Source organism: Sorex araneus, chromosome 5, assembly GCF_027595985.1.
Source record: "Sorex araneus isolate mSorAra2 chromosome 5, mSorAra2.pri, whole genome shotgun sequence".
NCBI classification, from domain to species: domain Eukaryota; kingdom Metazoa; phylum Chordata; class Mammalia; order Eulipotyphla; family Soricidae; genus Sorex; species Sorex araneus.
The window spans coordinates 161,756,922-161,779,111 of record NC_073306.1 but is presented as its reverse complement, the minus strand read 5'-3'; the positions used below and the strand labels follow the sequence as shown (position 1 = coordinate 161,779,111).

General features: G+C 42.8%; 1 protein-coding gene across 3 annotated transcripts in view; it reads right to left on the bottom strand.

The window, feature by feature from the left end:
- TBC1D19 (TBC1 domain family member 19) overlaps nt 1-22,190 on the bottom strand; it is a 136,874-nt gene that overhangs the window by 34,392 nt on the left and 80,292 nt on the right. For all 3 annotated transcript variants that reach the window (XM_055138627.1, XM_055138628.1, XM_055138626.1), the window contains 3 exons: nt 17,873-17,935; nt 4,783-4,867; nt 2,589-2,633 (listed from right to left, as the gene is read on the bottom strand). In XM_055138627.1, coding sequence (XP_054994602.1) covers nt 2,589-2,633; nt 4,783-4,867; nt 17,873-17,935 — 193 coding nt within the window. The remainder of the gene's footprint in view (nt 1-2,588; nt 2,634-4,782; nt 4,868-17,872; nt 17,936-22,190) is intronic.

Genomic DNA, 22,190 nt, shown 5'->3' with positions numbered 1-22,190 from the left:
CAGGTGGTATTATCAAAGTATTTAATATAAGTATTATTGCCATGGCTGCAGGCAAGCAGCAGACAGGCTGGAAAGCCTGGGAAGAAAAGAGGCTGGGGAAGGGGACTGTTGGCGGGACAAAGGTCCCACTGCGTGCAGAGGACTCTGGAAAGGGCCTGAGGAGGCCTGAAACCTTCGCGGCTGCCCGACCTGTGTACACACTAGGGTGTCTCGTACAAATCCAGTTTCCAATGAGAAATTCTTTGTACAAAGAAATAAAGGACACCCCATTCACGGGTGAACAAGACATTCATAGAAACTGAAAAGGTGCCGATGTTGGTCTTGCGAGACAGAACTGTCTGCCTACTTGGCTGGCCCGTCAGCCTCACCCACCGCCCCCTGTCCTGGTCACACTGGCACCAGCCACGTGCTCTTGGTGTAGACCTGCAGCCTTAGCAGTGGCCGGGAATGTTCTTCCCTCCCTTCCTGGAGTGGCTCACTCTGCAACAAGACATGCACTTTAACTGCTGCTGCTGCTCTCTCTCCCCGGCCCCCTGCAATATCCTGGTCTCTCGTCATCATCTTCCTCCTCAGAGGCAACATTTCTCAGATTTGTGCTAAAAAGTCGCGCCCTTCCCACCTCCCTCCTGCAGTCAGCGTCTGCTCCCTCTCATTGCTCATGTCACCATTCCAGGAGGACTTTCAGTCACTATTGGCCTATCTGAGGGAAGTCACCTTTACCAGCGAGTCAGCTCCCTGTCACAGTGCCTCTGGGTCTGGCGGAGGCTCCCCTCGGAGACAAGCCAATACACAAGCCAAGTGTCGACCTGAACACAGAACATGGTTACTGTTTTTCCCTTTCCAATAGTAGGTGCAAAAGGACTACTTTAGATTGAGATTTGTTAAGCTTGGGGTACTTGTTACAGAACTGAAGAGCTGAAGGAGGGGCCGAAGCGACAGTACAGCGGGTAGGGCGACTGCCTTGTACGGCGGGTCCAGGTTAGATCTCCGGCATCCCGTATGGTCCCCTGAGACCCATGATGGGTATTTCCTGCGTGCAGAGCCAGGAGTAACCCTGAGTATCGCCAGATGTGGCCCGCAAAACAACCCACCTCCCTTAAAAAAAAATTTACGAAAAGAATGGAAGAAGGAAATTTTAGTGCAACAGCCATCACCAAGGCCTAGGAAAATGTGCGGAAACAGAGGATGGGTGGGAGACGGGGGACATGGAATGTTCAAAGACTCCCCATGATAGGTGGCCCAGAAGAGATGTGCAAGAGGAGACGGTGTGTGAGTTTCCTGAGGGTCCGGCAAGAAGACTCTACACCAGAACAACTGCATTCTAGGAGCACTTTGTTCTGCGTATTGCATGTCGTTCACTGTGCTTCCTGTGAGCTGTGGAGGGCAAACATGGAGTCCAGTGCAGTCATGCAACTTACCCAATGTCACGGGGTGAGCTGGCAAAACTGGGGTCAGGACCCAAGGCCTACTGGATTACAATGCTCTTGACTCTGCTGGAGCAAAAACCTTGAGGATACAACTTAATGTTACCCGGAACAAGGACTGGGATCAATGGTTTTTTCTGAGAGGTCTCTTTCTGGAAGTGCCTGTCACTGTCACTGTCGTCCCGTCATCGATTTGTTCGAGTGGGCACCAGTAATGTCTCTCATTGTGAGGCTTATTGTTATTGGGTTTTGGCATATCTAACACGCCCCGGGTAGCTTGCCAGGCTCTGCTGTATGCAGGTGTGATACTCTCGGTAGCTTGCTGGGCTTTCCGAGGGGCAGAGGAATTGAACCTGGGTTGGCCTCGTGAAAGGCGAACGCCCTACTGCTGTGCTATTGCTCCAGCCCCTGGAAGTGACTAATAGTCTCAAAGAAATATTAATATCTAATATCTAATTATACATGCGGTCTCACTTTGTAGACTGAAAATAAATTATTTCAGTAGTATCAGTGGTATATTTAGTCATAATCAGTGAGCTATGTAATGGGGGGTAGTTGGGGGGCAGCTTTAAACCTTTATAAATACTATTTTCATATGAGAACAAAAGTGTGCAGCGTGGTGACCCACTCAACTGACTGGCACATTGTCCAGAAAAGACCAAAGACTAGGGAACCAGTCAGGGTCCTTCGAGAAACTAAAGTGCCTCGGGCATAGGCAGTGTATCTTTCCCATAAACGTGACTATCAATATCAATCTCAAGAAAACCGGAGAGGGTGTAATTTAGAATAAGCCTACCAAACATGTTAATCACAGTAGCTATGATTAACTACTTAACTATGATTAAGTAGATATGAGGATATCTCATGCAGAGATCACAAATTATTACCATTTATTTATTATAACTTTGGGGGTCACACCTGGCAGTGCTCACAGCTTATTCCTGGCTCTGTGCTCAGGGTAATTCCTGGCAGTAGTTGGGGAACCATATAGGGTGCTGGGGATCAACCCAGGTCAGCCAAGTGCAAGGCAAGAGCCCTGCCCGATGTCTTATCTCTCCAATCCCAAATTATTATCCATTTCAAAAGTAAGAGAATATCGTATTCTTATTATAAAGTTGTAGTTTTCCTACCTCCCACTAGAGGAAGCAATAGGATTACTCTTACCGTTTGGTGGATAAAAGACAGCATAATCTTCTAGTCCTAGTTTTCCTGTAAGAAAATCAGAGGGTTTTGTATGATTAAACTAATCATTCTATTCAATATTATGAAATAACCTTCTGAATACATTAATGATTAATACAATTTTAATGAATACATTAAATCTTATTTTATTTCATATGTAATTAATTTAAAAATATGCCAGTCTTCTGCTATTAGCAAACCCTTTTACCAATTAAATCAATATAATGAACTTATATACAGATGATATAAAATTAATGGAAAGAAATGCTTTCAAGTTCCTTAGAACCCGAGATGCATTTATTTATAAGCATAGAATTGCTTTGTTAATTATAAAAATTCTAATATATTCATTAAAGTGTACACTTTTAAATGTTGAGAAGTTAAAAATGTCTTTAACTGTGATGATTACAGTTCCTGAATCCCGAAGCAAGTCAGTTGGTCCAAGAATGAGACTGAATGTTTGAAATCTGAATTTTCTAAGAAAATCAAGGCATGTACTTCACAATTAAAAGTATAAAGGCATTTTAGGAAATGCATTTTTTCAAAGCTGCCAGGCTCCGATTTCTTCCTTCCTTGCACTTCTCTCTTTGGGCCGTTTTTATATTGACACTTTTTCCAACACCTTTGAATCGACAGAAAAGTCACAAGCATTCCTAAAGTAAGAGTTTCCTAGTTAAAAGATTTTTCATCTTTAAATTTTGTTCCTGTAGAGATAGTAACAGAGAGGAGACAAGAAAAGGGTGCTTGAGTGATTTAGGGTAAGGCGGAGGCAACAGGGACTGGTCTTGTGTGTAAAGAAGGACAGAATAATTAAAACTTCCATAATCAAAAACAAAGAGAAAAGAAGAAAGAACAAGAGAAAGAGAGAAAGGAGGGAGGGAGGAGAAAGACAGGAAAGATATAGAATAGCTGCTGGGGAGTTACTAGAGGTCAGATGCCAAGAACCAAACAGGACATAGAGTCTGTCAATCAGGCAGATAAAACTCAGACTCAAAGAGGAAAAGTTCAGCTATTTTCTAAATTCTGGGGCCTGGGCTTTACATATTTTAGACGGGTTAGAAGGGAAACTGATGATGGATTTGAACATCTGGTGAAGTTTAGGGGTCTTGTGCAAAGAGCTGCGATTTTGAGGGAATCCTTCCATATGTGGGGATGGAAGGAAGGAGGAAATACAGGAGGTGGTGACGTGGAATTATTAGGGAGCCAAAGTGAGTCGGGATCGCCCAATGGAAGGCCGTCACATTCGGTCTGGGTGAGCGAGCCGGAAATCAAGGCACACAAATCAACTCTGCGGGTGATGTTAACTGACAAGCAGACAAAAGGTTTCCATGAGTTCAGTTGTGGATCGAGGAAACTGAAAGAGCCTTTAAGTTGGGGGTGAGGGTGGGGTGCCACCTGCGCCCAGCACCCGGGAATGTGAGCTTTCCTGGGGCAGGGACTGAAGCAACCAGGCTGAGTTTGGAGACTCAGGGGGAAATGCGCTTGTCCTGGGGGAACAGCAGGCCCCCCAGACACCGTCCTGGGTGCCCATCACTCAACACAAAGAAGTTAGGCAAGGTCCTCGCGGGAACTGTGGTCAGAGAATGGTAGGATATTGGAAAAGGGATGGGATGTAAGTAGCAGGTGATAAACACAAGGAAACACTAAAGTAGAAGTTATCTTAGAGAGGGGGCCGGAGTGATAGCACAGTGGGTAGGGCATTTGTCATGCACACGGCCTACCCGGGTTCGATCCCGGGCATCCCATAGGGTCCCCTGAGCACCGCCAGAAGAAATTTCTGAGTGCAGAGCCAGGAGTAATCCCTGAGCGTTGCTGGGTGTGACCCAAAGGGCCAGAAAGAAAAAAAAGGAGAAGGAGAAGAAGAAGAAGAAGAAATTACAGAGAGTATGTAATCTATATCAAACATTTAAGTGACGTGAAATATGTTGAGAAGGAATATAAAAGGTTAAAAAAAATTTTTTTTAAAGTACAACAACAAAAAAGTGCACGCGATAAGCAGCCAGAGAAGCTCTTTCCGGGGGTTGCTCTGGGGGGCTCAGGCACGGATGCAGTGAGAGTGGGCAGAGTTTTGCTGAGTGACTGCATTCGCCAGCCCTCCCACGGGCGAGGGACCAGCAGAGCTGGCAACAGTCACCAAGCCGTAAAGGACACCTCCTCTATGTCCCTCCAATTTTACCTCTTATGTATGATTTCGGCGGTGAAGCGCTGTTGTACGCGAAGTGAGCCAACACAGCTGTATCCCGGGAAAAACAAAGCAGTACCTGCGTGTGACAGCGGGAGAAAACAAGAACAATCAGCCCTGCTTCCTAGCATCAGTGCCCGCGACGCCCGCCTGGGGAAGCTGCGCGGACCGCGAGAAGAGCGCCCTCTGTCGGTACAGCTCCGCCAGCGCCCCCGGCGGCCGAAAGCGCCTGCAAAGATTGCTCACGGGTGTTTCTCACCTGGACCTTGGACAACGGCAAAACCAGAAACGGCAGGCAGGCCGCTAACTACCCGTTGACTCTTTTTCTTGTTTTGAAGTTGGAAAAGAGCAACGCCTGGGGCAAACGTAACAGAGGACACATGCATGGGGTAAGGGGCTAGTACGGGCTGGGGGGTGAGGGGGACACAGAGCAATTTGGAAAGTGGCCGAGACTGCAGGCGGTGGACAGGTCAGCGTGGGAAGCAAGGCAGTTCCTCCTACTTAGGGGGAGCAGGAGCAGCATCGGGGGAGAGTCAGCCCATAGAGGTTAAAGGCTGGCTGTCCTGCCCAGCAGGCAGCTCGCCCCGGTGGGTGACAATGGGCAGAGGAGAAGGCCAGCAGCAAGCAGGGCCACCAAGTGGGGCCGGGCGGCTGACACTGCTGTGGGACGTGGAGGTGGGAGGGTGCCCGGGGAAGGGGACTGGTAACAGGAAAATCTGGGTGCCAATTATTCCAAGATTTGAGGTTCAAGAAGATGCCGCTGACAAAGGAACTGGGAAATGCCTCAAAGAAGGGTGGACGGCCAGTCTCGAAAGCAGGGGACCCCCAGGGAGGGCTGGAGTAGAGGAGCTGCAGGAGCGACAGAGACAGGAATGGCGTCAGGTGGCCAGGTGGTTAGGTCTGCGGTAATTAAAGGGTCATGCATGACCTGGTGATTCCTAGCACCAGGGCAACGCCACAGGCGATCTCTCTCTCTCTCTCTCTCTCTCTCTCTCTCTCTCTCTCTCTCTGGCTTTTTGGGTCACACCCAGCGATGCACAGGGGTTACTCCTGGTTCTGCACTCAAGAATTACTCCTGGCGGTGCTTGGGGGACAACACGGGATGTTGGGAATGGAACCTGGGTCAGCTGCGTGCAAGGCAAATGCTGTACTTCCACTCCAACTCCAGAAAAGATCTCTTTTCTCTCTGCGCTGCCAATGTTCCAGACCTTGGTGACTATGCACCTGGGCACGGGGGTGGGCATGATGCACAAGGACACTTGGTGCGTCTGGGACAGACACTGGGGCCTGTGTGCTCCCCATTATAACCCAGGCCCTGCGGACCAACAGAGCATGTTCTACCCAGCATCAGGAGAGATTTCTTTGTGGTGGGAACCTCAAGCCCTCTGGGTTGTTTTCATTTTATTGTGTTTGGGGGCCACACCTGGTGGTGCTCAGGGTTTACTCCTGGCTCAGTGCTCCCAACAGGGATCAGGGCACTGACTAAGGTGCCAGGGACTGAACCCTGTTGGGCAGGCACAGGGCATCTTGACTCCTGCCTTCATCTCTTCGGGCCCTATTCAGCACTTCCTAATGGTTAGTGGAGAGGAGGCCAGATGACTTAGTTCACTCGTTCATGATGCCGTTTCTACAGGCATACTCCACCCTATTTCTTATCTTACACACTGGCTACAAATCCCAAAATAACTTGCATAATTATCTCTCTTGTGAGACTATCTCTAGCATTTCAATATTAAGGAATATTAACTTACATTAAGCTGGCAAATGTTGGTTTCACAAATATTTATACGTCAAGAAAATATGCTTTTATTCTGGTGTACGTTAATGCAAAAATCAAATGTTAGACACCTAACTATGGATATAGTCAATATCACTGTACAGTTGTAAATGACTAACATGATAGTTTTAAACAATATGATTATATTGAGATTAGACTGTCTAAAATAACTAAATAATAAAGCAAGTACACATAGTGCAGATAATGCAGTACATTTTATGTTATTATCAGGGAAAGTGTTGGGCCACACCCAGTAGTGCTTTGGGGCTATTCCTAGCTCTGTGCTCAGGAATGATCCCTGGTGTTGAGGGGATCATATGTGGTGCTGGAGATCTGAACTGGGTTCTGCATTGAGTCCTTATGCGCTGAACTATCTATCTCTCCGGCCCCTGCGTTATTTAATCACAGTTTAAATAAACATGTAATTAAATACAGGATTAAATGTATTCTGGGCATCTATTGACATAAGCATTTCAGAATGAGATTTACTATCCACCCAGATCCCCAGTTTTCCAGTAGCTTGGCAGTCACACCCACAAACTGCCCTGGCACCATGTAATCTCATCAATGGCCAAGATCCAGAGACTATAAAACAAAGCTCCCAGAAGAGAGCGATGCAGAATCTCCTGCCCCAGTGCCTGGCTGTCTTCACCTGGGCCCTCTCAGAGGGGGGCGGGTTGAGTTTCCCTCCCCACCCCAAGCAGAGCCCCGGCAGCCCAAAACCTCCAGAACCCAGCCACAGCCATGCTCAAGGCCACTCTCCACACTCTTGGATGAGTCTCACCCATGAAGGTACCGGCAGAGGAACCCAGGTGTGCAGGACCTGTGATTGAGACCTCCAAGCTTGCTCAAATTGGGACTGGGCCTCCTCTACCCAGATCCCCCATTTTCCAGTATCTTGGCAGTCACACCCACAAACTGCCCCTGGGGCGATGTAATCTCATCAACGGCCAAGATCTAGAGACTATAAAACAAAGCTCCGGGAAGAGAGCAGAGCAATTTTTTTCTGGAGAAAAAAAAATTGTTTTTCCCACATGGCAGAGCCTGGCAAGCTACTGGTGACGTATTTAACATGCCAAAAACAGTAACAACAATGTGCTCTTTGTGCTCCTAGAGTGAGCAGACACCATTGGGCTACACTAGCACATTACAGGGACAAATGAAGGGGCTGGAGCGATAGCACAGCGGGTAGGGCGTTTGCCTTGCATGCAGCTAACCTGGGTTCAATTCCCAGTATCCCATATGGTCCCCTGAGCACTGCCAGGGGTGGTTCCTGAGTGCAGAGCCAGGAGTAACCCCTGTGCATCGCCAGACGTAACCCAAAAAGAAAAAAAAAACAGGGACAAATTAAGACGTTACTGGTGCCCACTCTAGCAAATCGATGAACAACAGGATGACAGTGATACAGTGATACATAAATACCATTCATTTTAGGTACACCATAAAATGATTTGTATATACTGTGTATTTGTATATATTGTATATTTGTCTATATTGTGAAATTATCATAATCATTCCATTTTTATTTTCAGATATCTAAATATGATTATTTTCTAAGAACCAAACAAAGTCAGTAGCTTCTAAAAGTTAAATTTACGAACTGTTGACAAATCATTAAACAACAATCTCCTCTTAACAAATCCTCCTGTACTCCTGTGCTAAGCAGAATAATGGATATTGTAATCCCTGGAACCTATGGGAATGTTTCCCTAGATGACAAATGGACAAATGGAGTGTTACAGATGTGACTGAACTGAAGGTCTTTAGATGAGATTATCCTGAACTATGACACAAGAGCCATAGTTCTTAGGCTCTTAGTTCATAGGGCTGGAACGATAGCACAGTGGGTAGGGCGCTTGCCTTGCACGCGGCCAACCTGGGTTCGATTCCTCTGCCCCTCTTGGAGAGCCCGGCAAGCTACCGAGAGTATCTAGCCCGCACACCAGAGCCTGGCAAGCTACCTGTGGTGTATTTGATATGCCAAAAAAAACAGTAACAAGTCTCACAATGGAAACGTTACTGGTGCCCCCTCGAACAAATGGATGAGCAACGGGATGACAGTGAGAGTGATGGCACAAGATCCAGTGTAATCAAAGGAATCCTTATGAAAAAGAGAAAGGCAGCAGGATCAGAGCCAGAGAGATTTGAAGCTGTCCCGTGCAGATGGAAGCGGGACAAGCCAAGGAGCACTCTCAGAGCTGGGGAAGTCAAGGCAACATATGTTTCTTCAGCACCGCCTCTGGAAGCAATACAGCCCTAGCAACACCTTGACTTTAGCCCGGTGAAACCCATTTTAGTCTCCTTTGATTTGTTTTAAGTCACTAAATTCTGTGGTTACATGACAGAGGAGCCACATTAAATAATAAACAGTGCAGCCAGGGCTGGAGAGATCGCTCAGCGGGTTGCGCTCCTGCTTTGTGCGGAGGAGGCCTGGGGTCAACATGCAGCATGGTCCCCCTGAGCATCACTGAGAGTGACCCCTGGCGCTCCAAGCTAGGACTACCGCTGGTTACGGCTTCTACATAAAAAATTAAAAATACAACAGCACTGTAGCACCGTCGTCCCATTGTTCATGCTTGAGCGGGCACCAGTAACGTCTCCATTGTGAGACTTGTTATTGCTGTTTTTGGCATATAGAATATGCCACGGATAGCTTGCCAGGCTCTACCGTGCGGACAGGATACTCTTGGCAGCTTACCGGGCTCTCCAAGAGGGTTGGAGGAATCGAACCCGGGTCAGCCACATTCAAGGCAAACACCCTACCTGCTGTGCTATCACTCCAGTCCCTAACAAAATACAATAATACACAATAATACAAAATACAATAAATACAAAATAATAAAAAATACAATAAATACATTTAATAAAAATATATTTGCTAACAGCTAATACAACCATGGGGGAGAGAAAGAGGATATTTACTTAAAAATACCTTTCTGCCATTACCTAGGGAAAAAATTTCTTTTTTTTCTTTTCTTTTTGGGTCACACCTGGCGATGCACAGGGGTTACTCCTGGCTCTGCACTCAGGAATTAGTCCTGGTGGTACTCAGGTGACCATATGGGATGCTGGGAATTGAACCCGGGTCGGCTGTGTGCAAGGCAAATGCCCTACCCGCTGTGCTATCGCTCCAGCCCCAGGAAAACAATTTCTAATGGCATGTTTGCACTCACTTTCCCTTAGCAGGTGGTGGGAAGATGGTAATGTCAGGAGAAGCTCTGCGATTAAATATATCCCCTGAGAGTCCCTGCTGCCCGGGAAGTCGAGATATCTGACACTCTGCTAAAGGCACAGCCCGTGGGTGGCTGTAAGGCGAGAATGCCAGAGGTGGTATATTAGACACCATGTACCGTGTGCAGTCCCACCACACACACAGAGAGCTCCGGTTTTTATTTTCACACGCAGCCAGTTCACTTCTGAGATGCCAATCTTGAATCTGCAAGGCAGAGTTCGCTTGCAAATGTGTTAGAAAATGTGATTACATGAAGTTGACTTCCAATCAAATTAGTAGAAAATGTAACTTGAGTACTAGCTGAAAATTAAACTTTCTCAGGTCAAGGCTATACAGGGTAATGATTTCCTTTATCTAGAAGAACTGCAGAAAACTTGATGTGTACGTCTGAACTGTGATTCATACAGAAGAATAATACCTAAATGTCTGCAGAGAGTTGAAGAGGATTTTTACCTAAGCCTATAGCTTTGGAACCTTTCAACAATAACATCTCAGGAATGATTCTGAAATGCTTTGCCCTGGTTCAGATTTTCATAAATGCACAGGCAATGTAACCATGGGGCTCTGAAAACAGAGAGGCCTGGCTGGGGTAAATGACTGTTGTATGAAGTTGTATTCCAAACCTTTCCTCCTTCATCTGTGAAATGGGAATGCAGTTGCTACGTTGGGTGGTGTAAGAATTATAAGGTGCCCGGAGTATCCAGAGTGGAGTCTGTGACCTAACAAATACTCCATAAATAAATGCTAAAAATAGTGCTGGTAATCTCACTTGTAATGACAGAATATAGTGAGAGAGAAAAACTTTTTTTCCGGTGCCATTTTTAGCTTGTGCATTAAAAAAACAAACAACTCTTTTCCTGTCTATTTTTGTTTGTTTAGTTTTTTGGTTTTTGCTTTGGGGCCCCGTCCGGGGATGCTCAAGGTTTACTCCTTTTGTGCTGGGAGACTATATGTGGTACCAGGGATCAAGCCAGGGTCAGTGGCGAGCAAGGCTAACACCCTACTTGATGTACTATCCTTCCAGCCTCTTAATACATTTTTATGGAGGAAAAGAAACTACAAATATCCCACCTCTCTCTCCCCCTGACTGCCAACCTTCACATCCTTTCTGTTTTCAGTCTTAATCCCTAGTATCACCATGTTTGAATGTTCAGTCATTCTTGATTCTTCTGTGTCTTTCAATCTTCATGTTTATTCAGCCACCCAAATTCTGTTTATCCTGCATTTGATAGTTCATTATCTATCCTTCTTCCTAACAAGTATTTACTAAACAATTACGACATGGCAGGTATTGTTCTAGGGACTGAGAATATAACTGTGAGTAAAAAAGACTGCCAAAAAAACTGTTCTTAAAACATTAATACTTTTTTGTGAAGGGAGACAGGGGGATAAAAAGCAAAATATATTGTATGTCACACAGTGTTCAGTGCCATAGAGAAAAGCTGCAGACTGGAGGGATGATGCATGGGTATGCCTCGGGCAGTTAATGGAAGAAGCATGCTCTTCTACTAGATGATCTACAAGTGATCAGAAAGTGAATCTTGAGTCATGAGTTTTTTTTTTTTTTTGCTTTTTGGGTCACACCTGGCTATGCACAGGGGTTACTCCTGGCTCTGCACTCAGGAATTACCCCTGGCTGTGCTCAGGGGACCATATGGGATGCTGGGATTTGAACCCAGGTCGACCGCGTGCAAGGCAAACGCCCTACCCGCTGTGCTATCTCTCCAGCCCCCTTGAGTCATGAGTTTTAACTGAAATATACCTCTCTGGGAACAGGTACCTGGGCAAGCCTGGAGTGAAAGGGAAAGGCCCTAGAAGAGATATAAAATTGAGAGTAATCAGGGTCTGGATGGTATTTCAAGTCATCAGAATAGATGAGACTATCAAGGGCAAAGCGTGGGAGAAAGAAGGTTTAAGCACTGGTCCTCAGGGCACTCCAGGGAAGAGGAGAAGCCAGCAGAGGTGGAGGGAATGCCAGTGGGCAAGACAGAAGGATGCACAAAGCAAACGTGCAAGCTGCCAAGCGAAGAGAATGCAGAAAAGAACATGAGTAACCAAATGGCTAAACAGAAGACAGCAGTTGGGACCACTGGCTTCACAATGTGAAGTCACTCTCGACCCTTGGTGGGGAAGTTGGGCAAAAGTCTAATCTCATGAGAGAATAGGAGGACAATCATTGGAAATAATATCTACAAGATTTGGAGGGTGGCCACACCCTGCTGTGCTCAGGGCTTACTACTGACTCTGGGCTCAGAGACACTCCTGGCAGGCTCCCGGAAGCATATGGGGCGTCAAGGATTGAACCTGCGTCAAGTGCATGCAAAGCAAGAGTCTGACCTGCTGTACTCTCTCCAGCCCCAGTCTCTACAGAGTTTTAAAAAAAAGTTATACTGAACAAAGGACGGAAGAATGTCCTTTGCAATGGACCTGGGACCAAGAATGGCTTTTTGTTTATGTATCCTGTTTTGTCTTTCAGATGAGAATATTTTATATTGAGGGGGGTGTTCCAATAGAGATAGAAAAATTGACAATGGAAAAATTAACAAGTGCACTGTCTTTGAGTACCAAGGGGGGAATGAGCTTTGTGTGAGGATTGACGTTTTTGTAATACATTCGGGGACTATTAGTGAAAGCAAAAACAGTTTATCACCGGTGGGCACAGAGCAGGAAGGGGAACTATAATGGTCATAAAGGAATGAGGAAGTTCTCAGAACTTAAATTTTTTGATTCAGAAACAGGACTCAGCCATCAGCTGAGAGAAGAAGATAGAAATGGAATCAAGGCACATAGTAAAGAGCCCAAGGTTATGGGTCACAAATGAGTTATAACAAATGAGTTATACCAGTTATGTTCAATTGCACGATGCAATCAGAGAACTGGTGGAGAGGATACTTCACCAGAATTAAGGTGTTTTTTTTTTTTTTCTGGAACAGAGACCAGAAATAAAACCTTGCTATAGAGTCAAGTGATATTTGACAAAGGACATGTTCACTGCAGTATTCATCACCATAAGCCAATATACAGAAGCAACCAAAGTATCTGGAAGTGGATAAATGAAAGAGGATGTGTATACACGCATATCTACACATGCACATACATGTACATATACACTTTTTCTGGATTTTGCATTTGCAAAGAGAACTGAGAGACTTGGGCTGCATTGGCCCCCTGCCCCTCCTGGAGAGATTATGCTCGTCTTGAACTTTGCATCAAGAAAACATTAAAGAATGGGGCTGGAGCAATAGCACAGCGTTTGCCTTGCACATGGCTGACCCAGGTTCGATTTCCAGCATCACATATGGTCCCCCGAGCACCGACAGGGATAATTCCTGAGTGCAAAGCCAGGAGTAACCCCTGTGCATCGCCGGGTGTGACCCAAAAAATAAAAAAGAAAAGAAAAGAAAACATTAAGTGTTTTCTTCTAGAGTCTTTATTTTTTTTTAAGATTTCTATGATTGAATCACTGTGAGATAGACCTTTACAAAGCTGCTCATAATCTGGTTTTAGTCATACAGTGTTCCAACACCTTCTAATCTCTTTAAAAAAAGAACTTTAATTAAAAATATTTACAGGACAATATTATTATTTTATACCTGCAGTGCCACTCTACAGTGCCCACCTGCAGAGTGCCAACGTCCCTCCACCATTATGCCACAGTCGCTCCCACACCTTTAGATCACAGTCCTATTCATCTTGTCTCAGTGTTGGGAATACCTGGGAATCGTCTAATCCCTGGCTTGGTTCTTTTACACTTTGGGATCATTTAATGTTTGTCTTTATGTTTCTGACTTCACGTATTATGACTTCCTTGAGTTCCAGTCACGTTGCAGCAAACTGCAAATTTTTTTTTTTTTTTGCTTTTTGGGTCACACCTGGCTATGCACAGGGGTTACTCCTGGCTCATGCACTCAGGAATCACTCCTGGCGGTGCTCAGGGGACCATACGGGATGCTGGGAATCAAACCCGGGCCGGCCGCTTGCAAGGCAAATGCCCTACCTGCTGTTGAATGGTACAAGAAAGAGCTCATTTCTTTACCCGTTCACAATCGTTGTGGGGCACTTTGGTAGTTTCCAGGTGTTGGCTATTGTGAATGGTGCTGCAGCAAGCACAGGTGTGCTTATGTCCTTTGGGATTAACGTCTTTGTGTTTGGGGAGTAGCTGCCCAACAGAAACTTACTCTATATTCTTAACTTTTTGTGATCGAACCATTTTACAAAGAGTTTTCCAGCAGGCTACAGTCCCATCAGCTCAGTGATGGTGAAAAATTTTCATATGTGTGGTTGGCTATCTTTCTGTCATTTTTTGAGGGACCTGTTCATCTCCTCTCCCCATTTTTTTGATGGGTTGTTTGTTTTTATGTTGAGGGTTTTTTTTTTTTGCATTTGTTTTTTTCTTTATGTTTGCGTTTCAGTGATACAATGATCAAACACCCAACCCTCCTGTAGTGTACATTTTCATCACCAATGTCCCCAGTATTTGCCCCCATCCTGTCACCCCTCCCCCACCTCTATTGCAGACAATTTCTCTCTTACTCTCTTACTCTCTCTCTACTTATGGGTATTATGGTTTGCAATTTTATGTTGTGTTTTGAGAGATCTTTATATATCTTGAATATCTTTGTTTGATGTCTGAGTATTTTCTCCCAATCAGTGGGGTTTATTTTATACCTCATTTCTTTTTTTAGTGTAGAAAACTTTTAGTTTGATGCAATTCTCATTTGTTTATCTGCTTCTGTTTCCTTTGTCAGTGGGGTTGTATTTTCTGTCAGAAGAAGATTCCTCTGAGGATGAGATCTTAGGAAGCCCTACCTAATCTTTCCTCAATGTATTTTATAGAAATGGGTTTGATATCAAAGTCTTTAATCCACTTGGAATCAAGCTTTGCATACAGTGTGAAAAAGAGGTCTAACTTCATTTTCTCGCATGTGGCTATCTAATCTTCCCAAAACTATTTGTTGAAGAGTCTCCTGTTGCTCCACTTCATGTACGCAGCCCTTCTGCTGTCAATTTACCTGAGGGCTAATCTCTTGGCCCTCAATTCTATTCCACTGATCTGAGAATCTGTCTTTATTCTAGTACCATGTAGTTTTAATCACCATTGCTTCATAGTAGATTAAAGTCTGGGAATGCAATGACTCCTTTTTATTTTCCTGCCCCCACCTCTCAGGATTGCTTTAGCTATTCTGGGAGTTTTAGCATTACATAAAGATTTTATTTATTTTAAAACAATCAACATTGTTTTATTTTGTTTGGGGGCCGTACCCAGTGGTGCTCAGGGCTGACTCCTGACTGAGGAATCAGCCCTGGTGGTGCCTGGGGAACCAAACGCGGTGCTGGGGATTGAACCCAGGTCAGCTGCATGCAAAGCAAGTGCCCTACCCACTGTTCTATCACTCCGGCTCCTCCATATAATTTTAGAAATCTCTGTTCTGTGTCCTTGAAAAATACCATGGGAATTTTGACAGCAATTGCACTGCATCTGTAAATTACTTTGGGTAAGATGATAATGTTGATTCTTTCACTCCATGAGCAGGAATATTTTTCCATTTCCTGAGTTCTTCTGTAATTTTCATAAGTGACTCATAATTTTTACTAAATAGGTTTTCGCCTCCTTTGTTAAACTGATTCACATTTGAGATTTTATAAACATGACCATAATGGAATATTTAATTTTTTTCTGTTCTACATCATTGTTAATATATAAGAATGCAACCAATTTCTCTGCATTAATTTTATAGCTTTCCACCTTACTGTACATGTTGATTGTTTCTGATTTTTTTAATTCACTTTTTAATTGGGTACCATCGTTTAAAATAATATTAGAGCCCTTGTTGTATAGTTGCAGAGGAGTATACCTATCCATCTACCAGATCTCTAGGACGTTTTACAGCTGGAGTCGTTAGGGTTTCCTGTGTATCATATCAAGTCATTTGCAAGTAGTGACAGTTTGACTTTTTCTTTGCCAATCTGAATTTCTTTGATTTTTTTCTTTCTTGACTAACTGCTGTGGCAGTATCTTCTAATACTATGATTAAAATTACTGGTGAAAGTGGAAACACCCTTGTTTTGTGCCTGACTTCAGAGGAAAAGACTTTCAGTTAAATATCTTTGTTTTTTACATGTTTTACCAATTAGGAATTTTCTGGGGGCTGGAGCGATAGCACAGTGGGTAGGGCATTTGCTTTGCATTTGGCCAACTCGGGTTCGATTCCCAGCATCCCATATGGTCCCTCAAGCACCGTTAGGAGTAGTTCCTGAGTGTATGAGCAAGGAGTAACTCCTGTGCATTGCTGGGTGTGACCCAAAAAGCAACAAATAATAATAATAATAATAATTTTCTGGTATGTTTGCATCTGTGAAATTTCTCTTGTAGCCATTCTGAAGCGTTAATTTTTACTTAAATGCAGGGGTTATCAATAAACTAATATGATTATGATGAAGCATTAACTTTATCTGCATTTGAATTTTTGGTTAGTACTAAAATTAGACATCAGGATACATAATATCTATACAAAAATAAATTTTCAAATTTCAAAATTTTCAAAAATAAAGTTTCAGTTCTTAATAATTATACTAAAGGATGAGATTTGAGATCTTTACAATTTTTTTAAAATCATACATTTGAAATTATTGAAATGTTTTTAAGTTGAAATGTTTTAAATGAATTCAAATCATTGACTTTTTAAATCTCTAAAAAATTAGTTCTTGGGTTTTTCAAAATTCAATTTTATAAATTCATTTTATGAGGTGTTTGGACACTGGCTCTTGAATGTGTGACTAATTAAACCTTCTTCGGAGATTCTTATTTCATTCTTTTTTCTTTTCAGGTATACATATACACAGGCACAGACACACACCACTGTACCACTGTTAGCAAATAAAATGCTAGTAACCTAAATATCTGAGACTGATTTACATTTAATTTTTTGTTCTTACAGTTGTGGGGCCACACTCAGAGGTACTTGCGAGCCACCAGGCTATGGGTGGCAGTGCTGGGGACACAGGAGCCCAGGTGGTTCTGGAACTGAACCCAGGGCTTTTCACATTTCGTCAAGAAGAAGTTACTAAGTAAAAATCAGTGTTTTATCCATGACATTCACTCAAAACCAAATACATATATGTGTGTGAGTGACATTAACAAAAGAACATCATCTAGGCAATACTCTCTATTATATATTTTCTATTCATGATAAAATGTTTTATTTTAACAGTTAGGAAAAAGACCTAAAGAAGGATCCATAGATCCACAGTGTCAAGTATAAAATGGTCACAGTAATCCTAACACTTTGAACTGATTTCAAATGTTTGAAATGTTTCAAACATTTAAAAATGATTTAAAATAGTTCAAATATTCATTTTTACAATATACTTAATAGGAAAATATCATGTAAAATACTTTCACTAAATACAGTAGGATAGCTTAAATATGAATCTTACTTTAGTGAATCCAATTTAAGAATTTATGCCTCTATCTCTCTAGATTGTAGAAAATATGATCACAAGGAGCATTCTAAACACTCATTGGTACTTTTCCCCACCTAAGTAAAAAAATAAAGTTAACTTTGTCTATAGAAAAAAAAACTCTTTAAAATGTTAAGGAAAATCTTATTGCAAACAGAAAATTTAATTTGTTAAACAATAACATGGCTCAGGGCTGGAGAAATAGTAGCGAGTACCTTGCCTTGCACAGAGCTGATCTGAGTTCGAGTTCTGGCATCCCATATGGTCCCCCTAGCCTGCCTGGTTCTGCCAGCTCAGAACCAGGAGAAAGTCCTGAGCATGATCCCCAAGCCAAACACAACAGCAACAAGGTAAATAAACATGGCTTAAATTTCAAGAGGCCTCAGTTACAATAGGGATATCTCCTAAAGTATTGAGAGTCAGAGGAATTAGAACAAGGGCTCTTGGGCTGCAGAGACAGTCCTTGCATGCAGTCAGTCCCCTCAACCTGGCACTGCCTGGTCCCCTGAGCACCACTGGCCAGTACTCCTGAGCACAGAGCATGGAGCAGCGCCTCAGCACCACCCGCTGAAACACTTCCCCTCCAAAACAAAACAGTTTCTCTTCCAACTTACCTGGTATAAGTAATCTTCAAATACAAAATAATAATCATCATTACTTGCTGTCAGCTTCACATCCTGTAATTAAAAGTTGAGAATATTTGAAAAGAACTACGTGAGTCATCTAGAAAACCAAATATCTAAAAACAATGCCAAAATGATTTTATATTACTTTAAGAATGATTAGAAACTCAATTAGATTTTATTGCTGCTACCGATTTACTTGACATAAGTGAAACAAATTACTTGTACTAGTTTAGGGTTTATTAGTAATTCCTTATTACTTATTTGTCTTATTTCCTTTTAATATTACAGTTAGATGTCTTAAAGTTGAAAATTCAGATGCAATCATAGCATCCAGAAACACCCATAATAATACACATCACTGCTCTAATCTTATCTTCCACGGTTCAAGTATACATTCTTGTCATTCCCTTAAGATATCAAAAATCTTCTATACCTTTGTGATTATTCACTTGCAAGTCATCAATTACCCCAAACAATGAGAACGCTTCTCCTGAACAAGTCTACGATCTCACAGTAAAACCACAGCACCATTACAGCGAAAATATTGCAAAAATTCATGATATTACACAATCACGAAAATTGAGCAATGCAGAAGTGAAAGAGTGAAATGAGTCATAGATGACTCTCGGTGAAATAATGTGTGCGTGCTAAGCCTGGAAAAACTGAAAAGGACAGATGAAGAGAGAAGTAAGGACCAGCCCTCAAATCAGAAGTCCGCACTAACTGGAGACTGTGCTTCTTCAATAGGGATATCGCCTTTATGTGGTGAGAACTGGCTTCTGGGAATTAAAACTTTTACATATTTCAGGGCCAGAGCAATAGTACACTGGTAAGGCACTTGCCTTTCATGCGACCAACCGGGGTTCCATTCTTGGCATCCCATATGGTCCCCGATTCCTGAGTGTAGAGCCAGGAGTAATTAACCCCTGACCATTGCTGGGTGTGGCCCCAAAAAACAAAACAAAACAAAAAATTTACATATTTCAATGGTGAGTGAACCACTAAAGCCCAACAAAATCTTATTTTTTGGTATTTAATTTTTCATATTAGAAAGGCAATAATAATAGGTTAAGAAACATTAGTATAATTGTTGGTATACTCAGATTTTCCCTTAAAATTTTCTTAATTCTCCTCCCCTCATTCTAACTAAAATTGCTTATTTGTAGTATATTAGCATGGAATTATTCTATTAATTTTTAAATTAATTTTTATAAGAAGAGAAGGAATATACAGTTTTTAAAACAGTTTTACTGTTACTGATTTCTAATTTTGTGGAATTTTAGGAGTTTTAGGAGTTTAGTTCATCTATGCATGTATAGGTGTTACCAACTCCAAGATAAGGTTTTTGTTTTTTTCTTTTAGAGATCTCATATGTGGGATGCACAGAAACATAGTAAGGAACAACAAATGGCTCAAGTTATCAGAACTGAAGATTCTGCCTATAGACCTGAGCTTACGTGCAGGGAAGGGGGGGGACATAGGGGCCCTTGGGACCTTGGGGTAGGGGAACGGGGACAGCCATGATGGGTGTGCTAGTGAACGAGGCCTGCACGGAGAGACTGGAGTAGATGCAAGACAAGCTTTGGGAGGGAAAAGAACAAAACTCAGACAAAAGCATTTCATGTTTCAGCTTATGGAAGGTTTCATGGTGTTTTGTACTTGGCATGTCTTATTCCATTCTTCCTTTAACCAATAAAGCGATTCTCCTTCATTTGAAGTTATTAAAAATGAGTCTTTGCCAAAGAGAGCTATAATGAAACTCCAAGTAATCTTTTTAAAATGCTTATTCCCTCGAGAGATGGCTTTAATAATGTCTGGAGTTGCTCCAACAAGATCAGCAGAGCCCAACAAAAGTTAGGTACAACTTGAGACGTAACGGCTTCCCCAAAGCCCTCACCTGCTGCTGAGAGCCAGGGCTGACGGCATAACAACTTGATTCTGATTAACAGCAGATTGTTTTCACTGACTCACACTGAAATTCATGGAGCTAGGATTCCCTGATAGTCACTTTTTGAGGTTCTTCTTCATTTGGATAGAAAAGAGTTACTTTAGGATCTGAGAGTCCCAAAGATCCTAGCCTACTGCTAAAATAATATTGGCGGTGGGAAATGTACAGTGGGGGAGGGATGGGTGTTGGAACATCGTGTGACTGAAACTGGATCATGAAAGCCTTGTAACTGCATCTCACAGGATTCATTAAAAAATTAATTAATTAAAAAAATAATCCTGAGCATGCTCATTGGAACTCAAAGTTAATAGTATCACTTAAAATGCAAATAAAAAATCTCTGGAGAGCCAAGCTTTCAAAGGACTGCATTGCCTTCGTGAAGGCACATTCCCTAGATCCTAATTGTGGCTTTGCTACTTAAGTACATTCAAATAATTAATTTTTTTCATGTTTTTAAATTAAGATCCTATGCTTTACAATACTGTCAATAATAGTTTCTCGTGCATATGGTTCCAACACCACACCCATCATCAATGTAGTTACATTTCTCCCCAAGGACCCCAGGGCCTCTCCCTCTCAAACCCACCCCCACCCCAACTCAATCGTGTGGATCAGTTCTCCCGGTATGTTACACTTGGACCTTCGTTGTTACCTTGATGTGTATCTTGAAGACCCACATATGAGTGAGGTCATTCTGTACCTATCCCTTTCCTTCTGACAGGTTACACTCAGCATGTTAATAGCCTTTGATTCCATCAAACAACTTTTTAAGAATCTTTTTTATTTACTGGGGTGGGGATGGTCCCAGAGATGCTCAGGGATTCCTTCCGGCTTTGTGCTCAGAGATCATTCCATTCTGGTAGTGCTCAGGGGATGATAAGCAGTGACGGAGATCAAACTGGAGTTGGCTACCTCCAGTAGAGAGCCTGAACCCCTGTACTCTCTCTTTGGCCCTAATATTTTAATCTTTAAACAAGGTTCCCTCTTCTGTAAAATCTCACAGCACTACTTCCTGTTTTGCTAGGGCTTGTCAACATGTGGCTGGAATGATATTAGAATAAACATGAAAACTGTGAATGTTCATATACAATTTTTCTTTAAAAGAGAGGAGCCCGTACGAGTCCTCTATGTTCTGCGAGATATTCGAGCTCTTCTAGGTCCCATGCATTTTCATGTACTTTTAGAATTAGCCTGTCAGTTAAAAAAAAAAAAGCCGGCTAACATGTTGGAATTGTGTTAAATATTAATTTTAATCTTTTAATCTTAAAGAGATTAAAAAAAAAACTAATGGGACGGGGTGGGCATGGCAGGCCGGATGAAGAGGCAGAATCAATCTTCAACAGGAAGGAAAAAACTGCCCTTGGAGCTGCTACACAGACAGACATGGACAACAGCATTTTAAGAAATGAATGAAAACTGAAAGTCCGCCCGGGCGGCTCCCCTTGAGGTGCACCCCAACACCCCAGCTTCCAGGCGCTGGGCCGCGCTGCTGCTATCATGTTAGCACTCACTTCACTGTTGTGGCATATTTCTAATAGCACCCGCAGAACAGCCGATGGGCACTGTCCAGTCTCTCTCCGAAGCTGTCAATTAGCATCTTTGTTGGTACTCTACTCACAAAGCTGCCTAAATTTTTTTTTAATTTTTAATTAGTGAATCACCGTGAGGGTACAGTTACAGATTTATACATTTTTGTGCTCATGTTTCCCTCATACAAAGTTTGAGAACCCATCCCTTCACCAGTGCCCATTCTCCACCACCAGTAAACCCAAGCATCCCTCCCACCCTCCCCAATCCCATCTCCCCCCACCCCACCCTGCCACTGCAGCAGGGCATTCCCTTCTGTTCTCTCTCTCTAATTACCTGTTGTGGTTTGCAATAAAGGTGTTGAGTAAGCTGCCTAAATTTTTAATAATCTACTCCAATCCTAATTTCCCATACACTGTGTACTATTTTTATGTATGAGTATTTGGGGGGAAATGCACTTGCCATTTATATCTTCAATAATGCAATGCTGATTTTTTAAAAAAATTAGTTTTCTGGATATAATGACAATTTGCATGACATTTCGAGAATACTGCATATACTAAGGATGACTTAAATGCTAGTAGTAATTGTTATTATTAGCCTTGGTCATATTCTGGTCAGACAAAGACTAAGGTCCTCAAAATGCAATTGCTCCCTCATTTCTAACGACAGAATAATGCTCCATTTTAAGGAAGATTATTTAGAAATAAAGTTTCTCGAGTTTACAAATCTAAATTTAAAATCCAAATCCTTTATGTCACGGGGCCACAGAACAGAACATCAGGTAGGGCACTTGCATGACCGACTCAGGATCCGTCCCTCTGTCCCCTG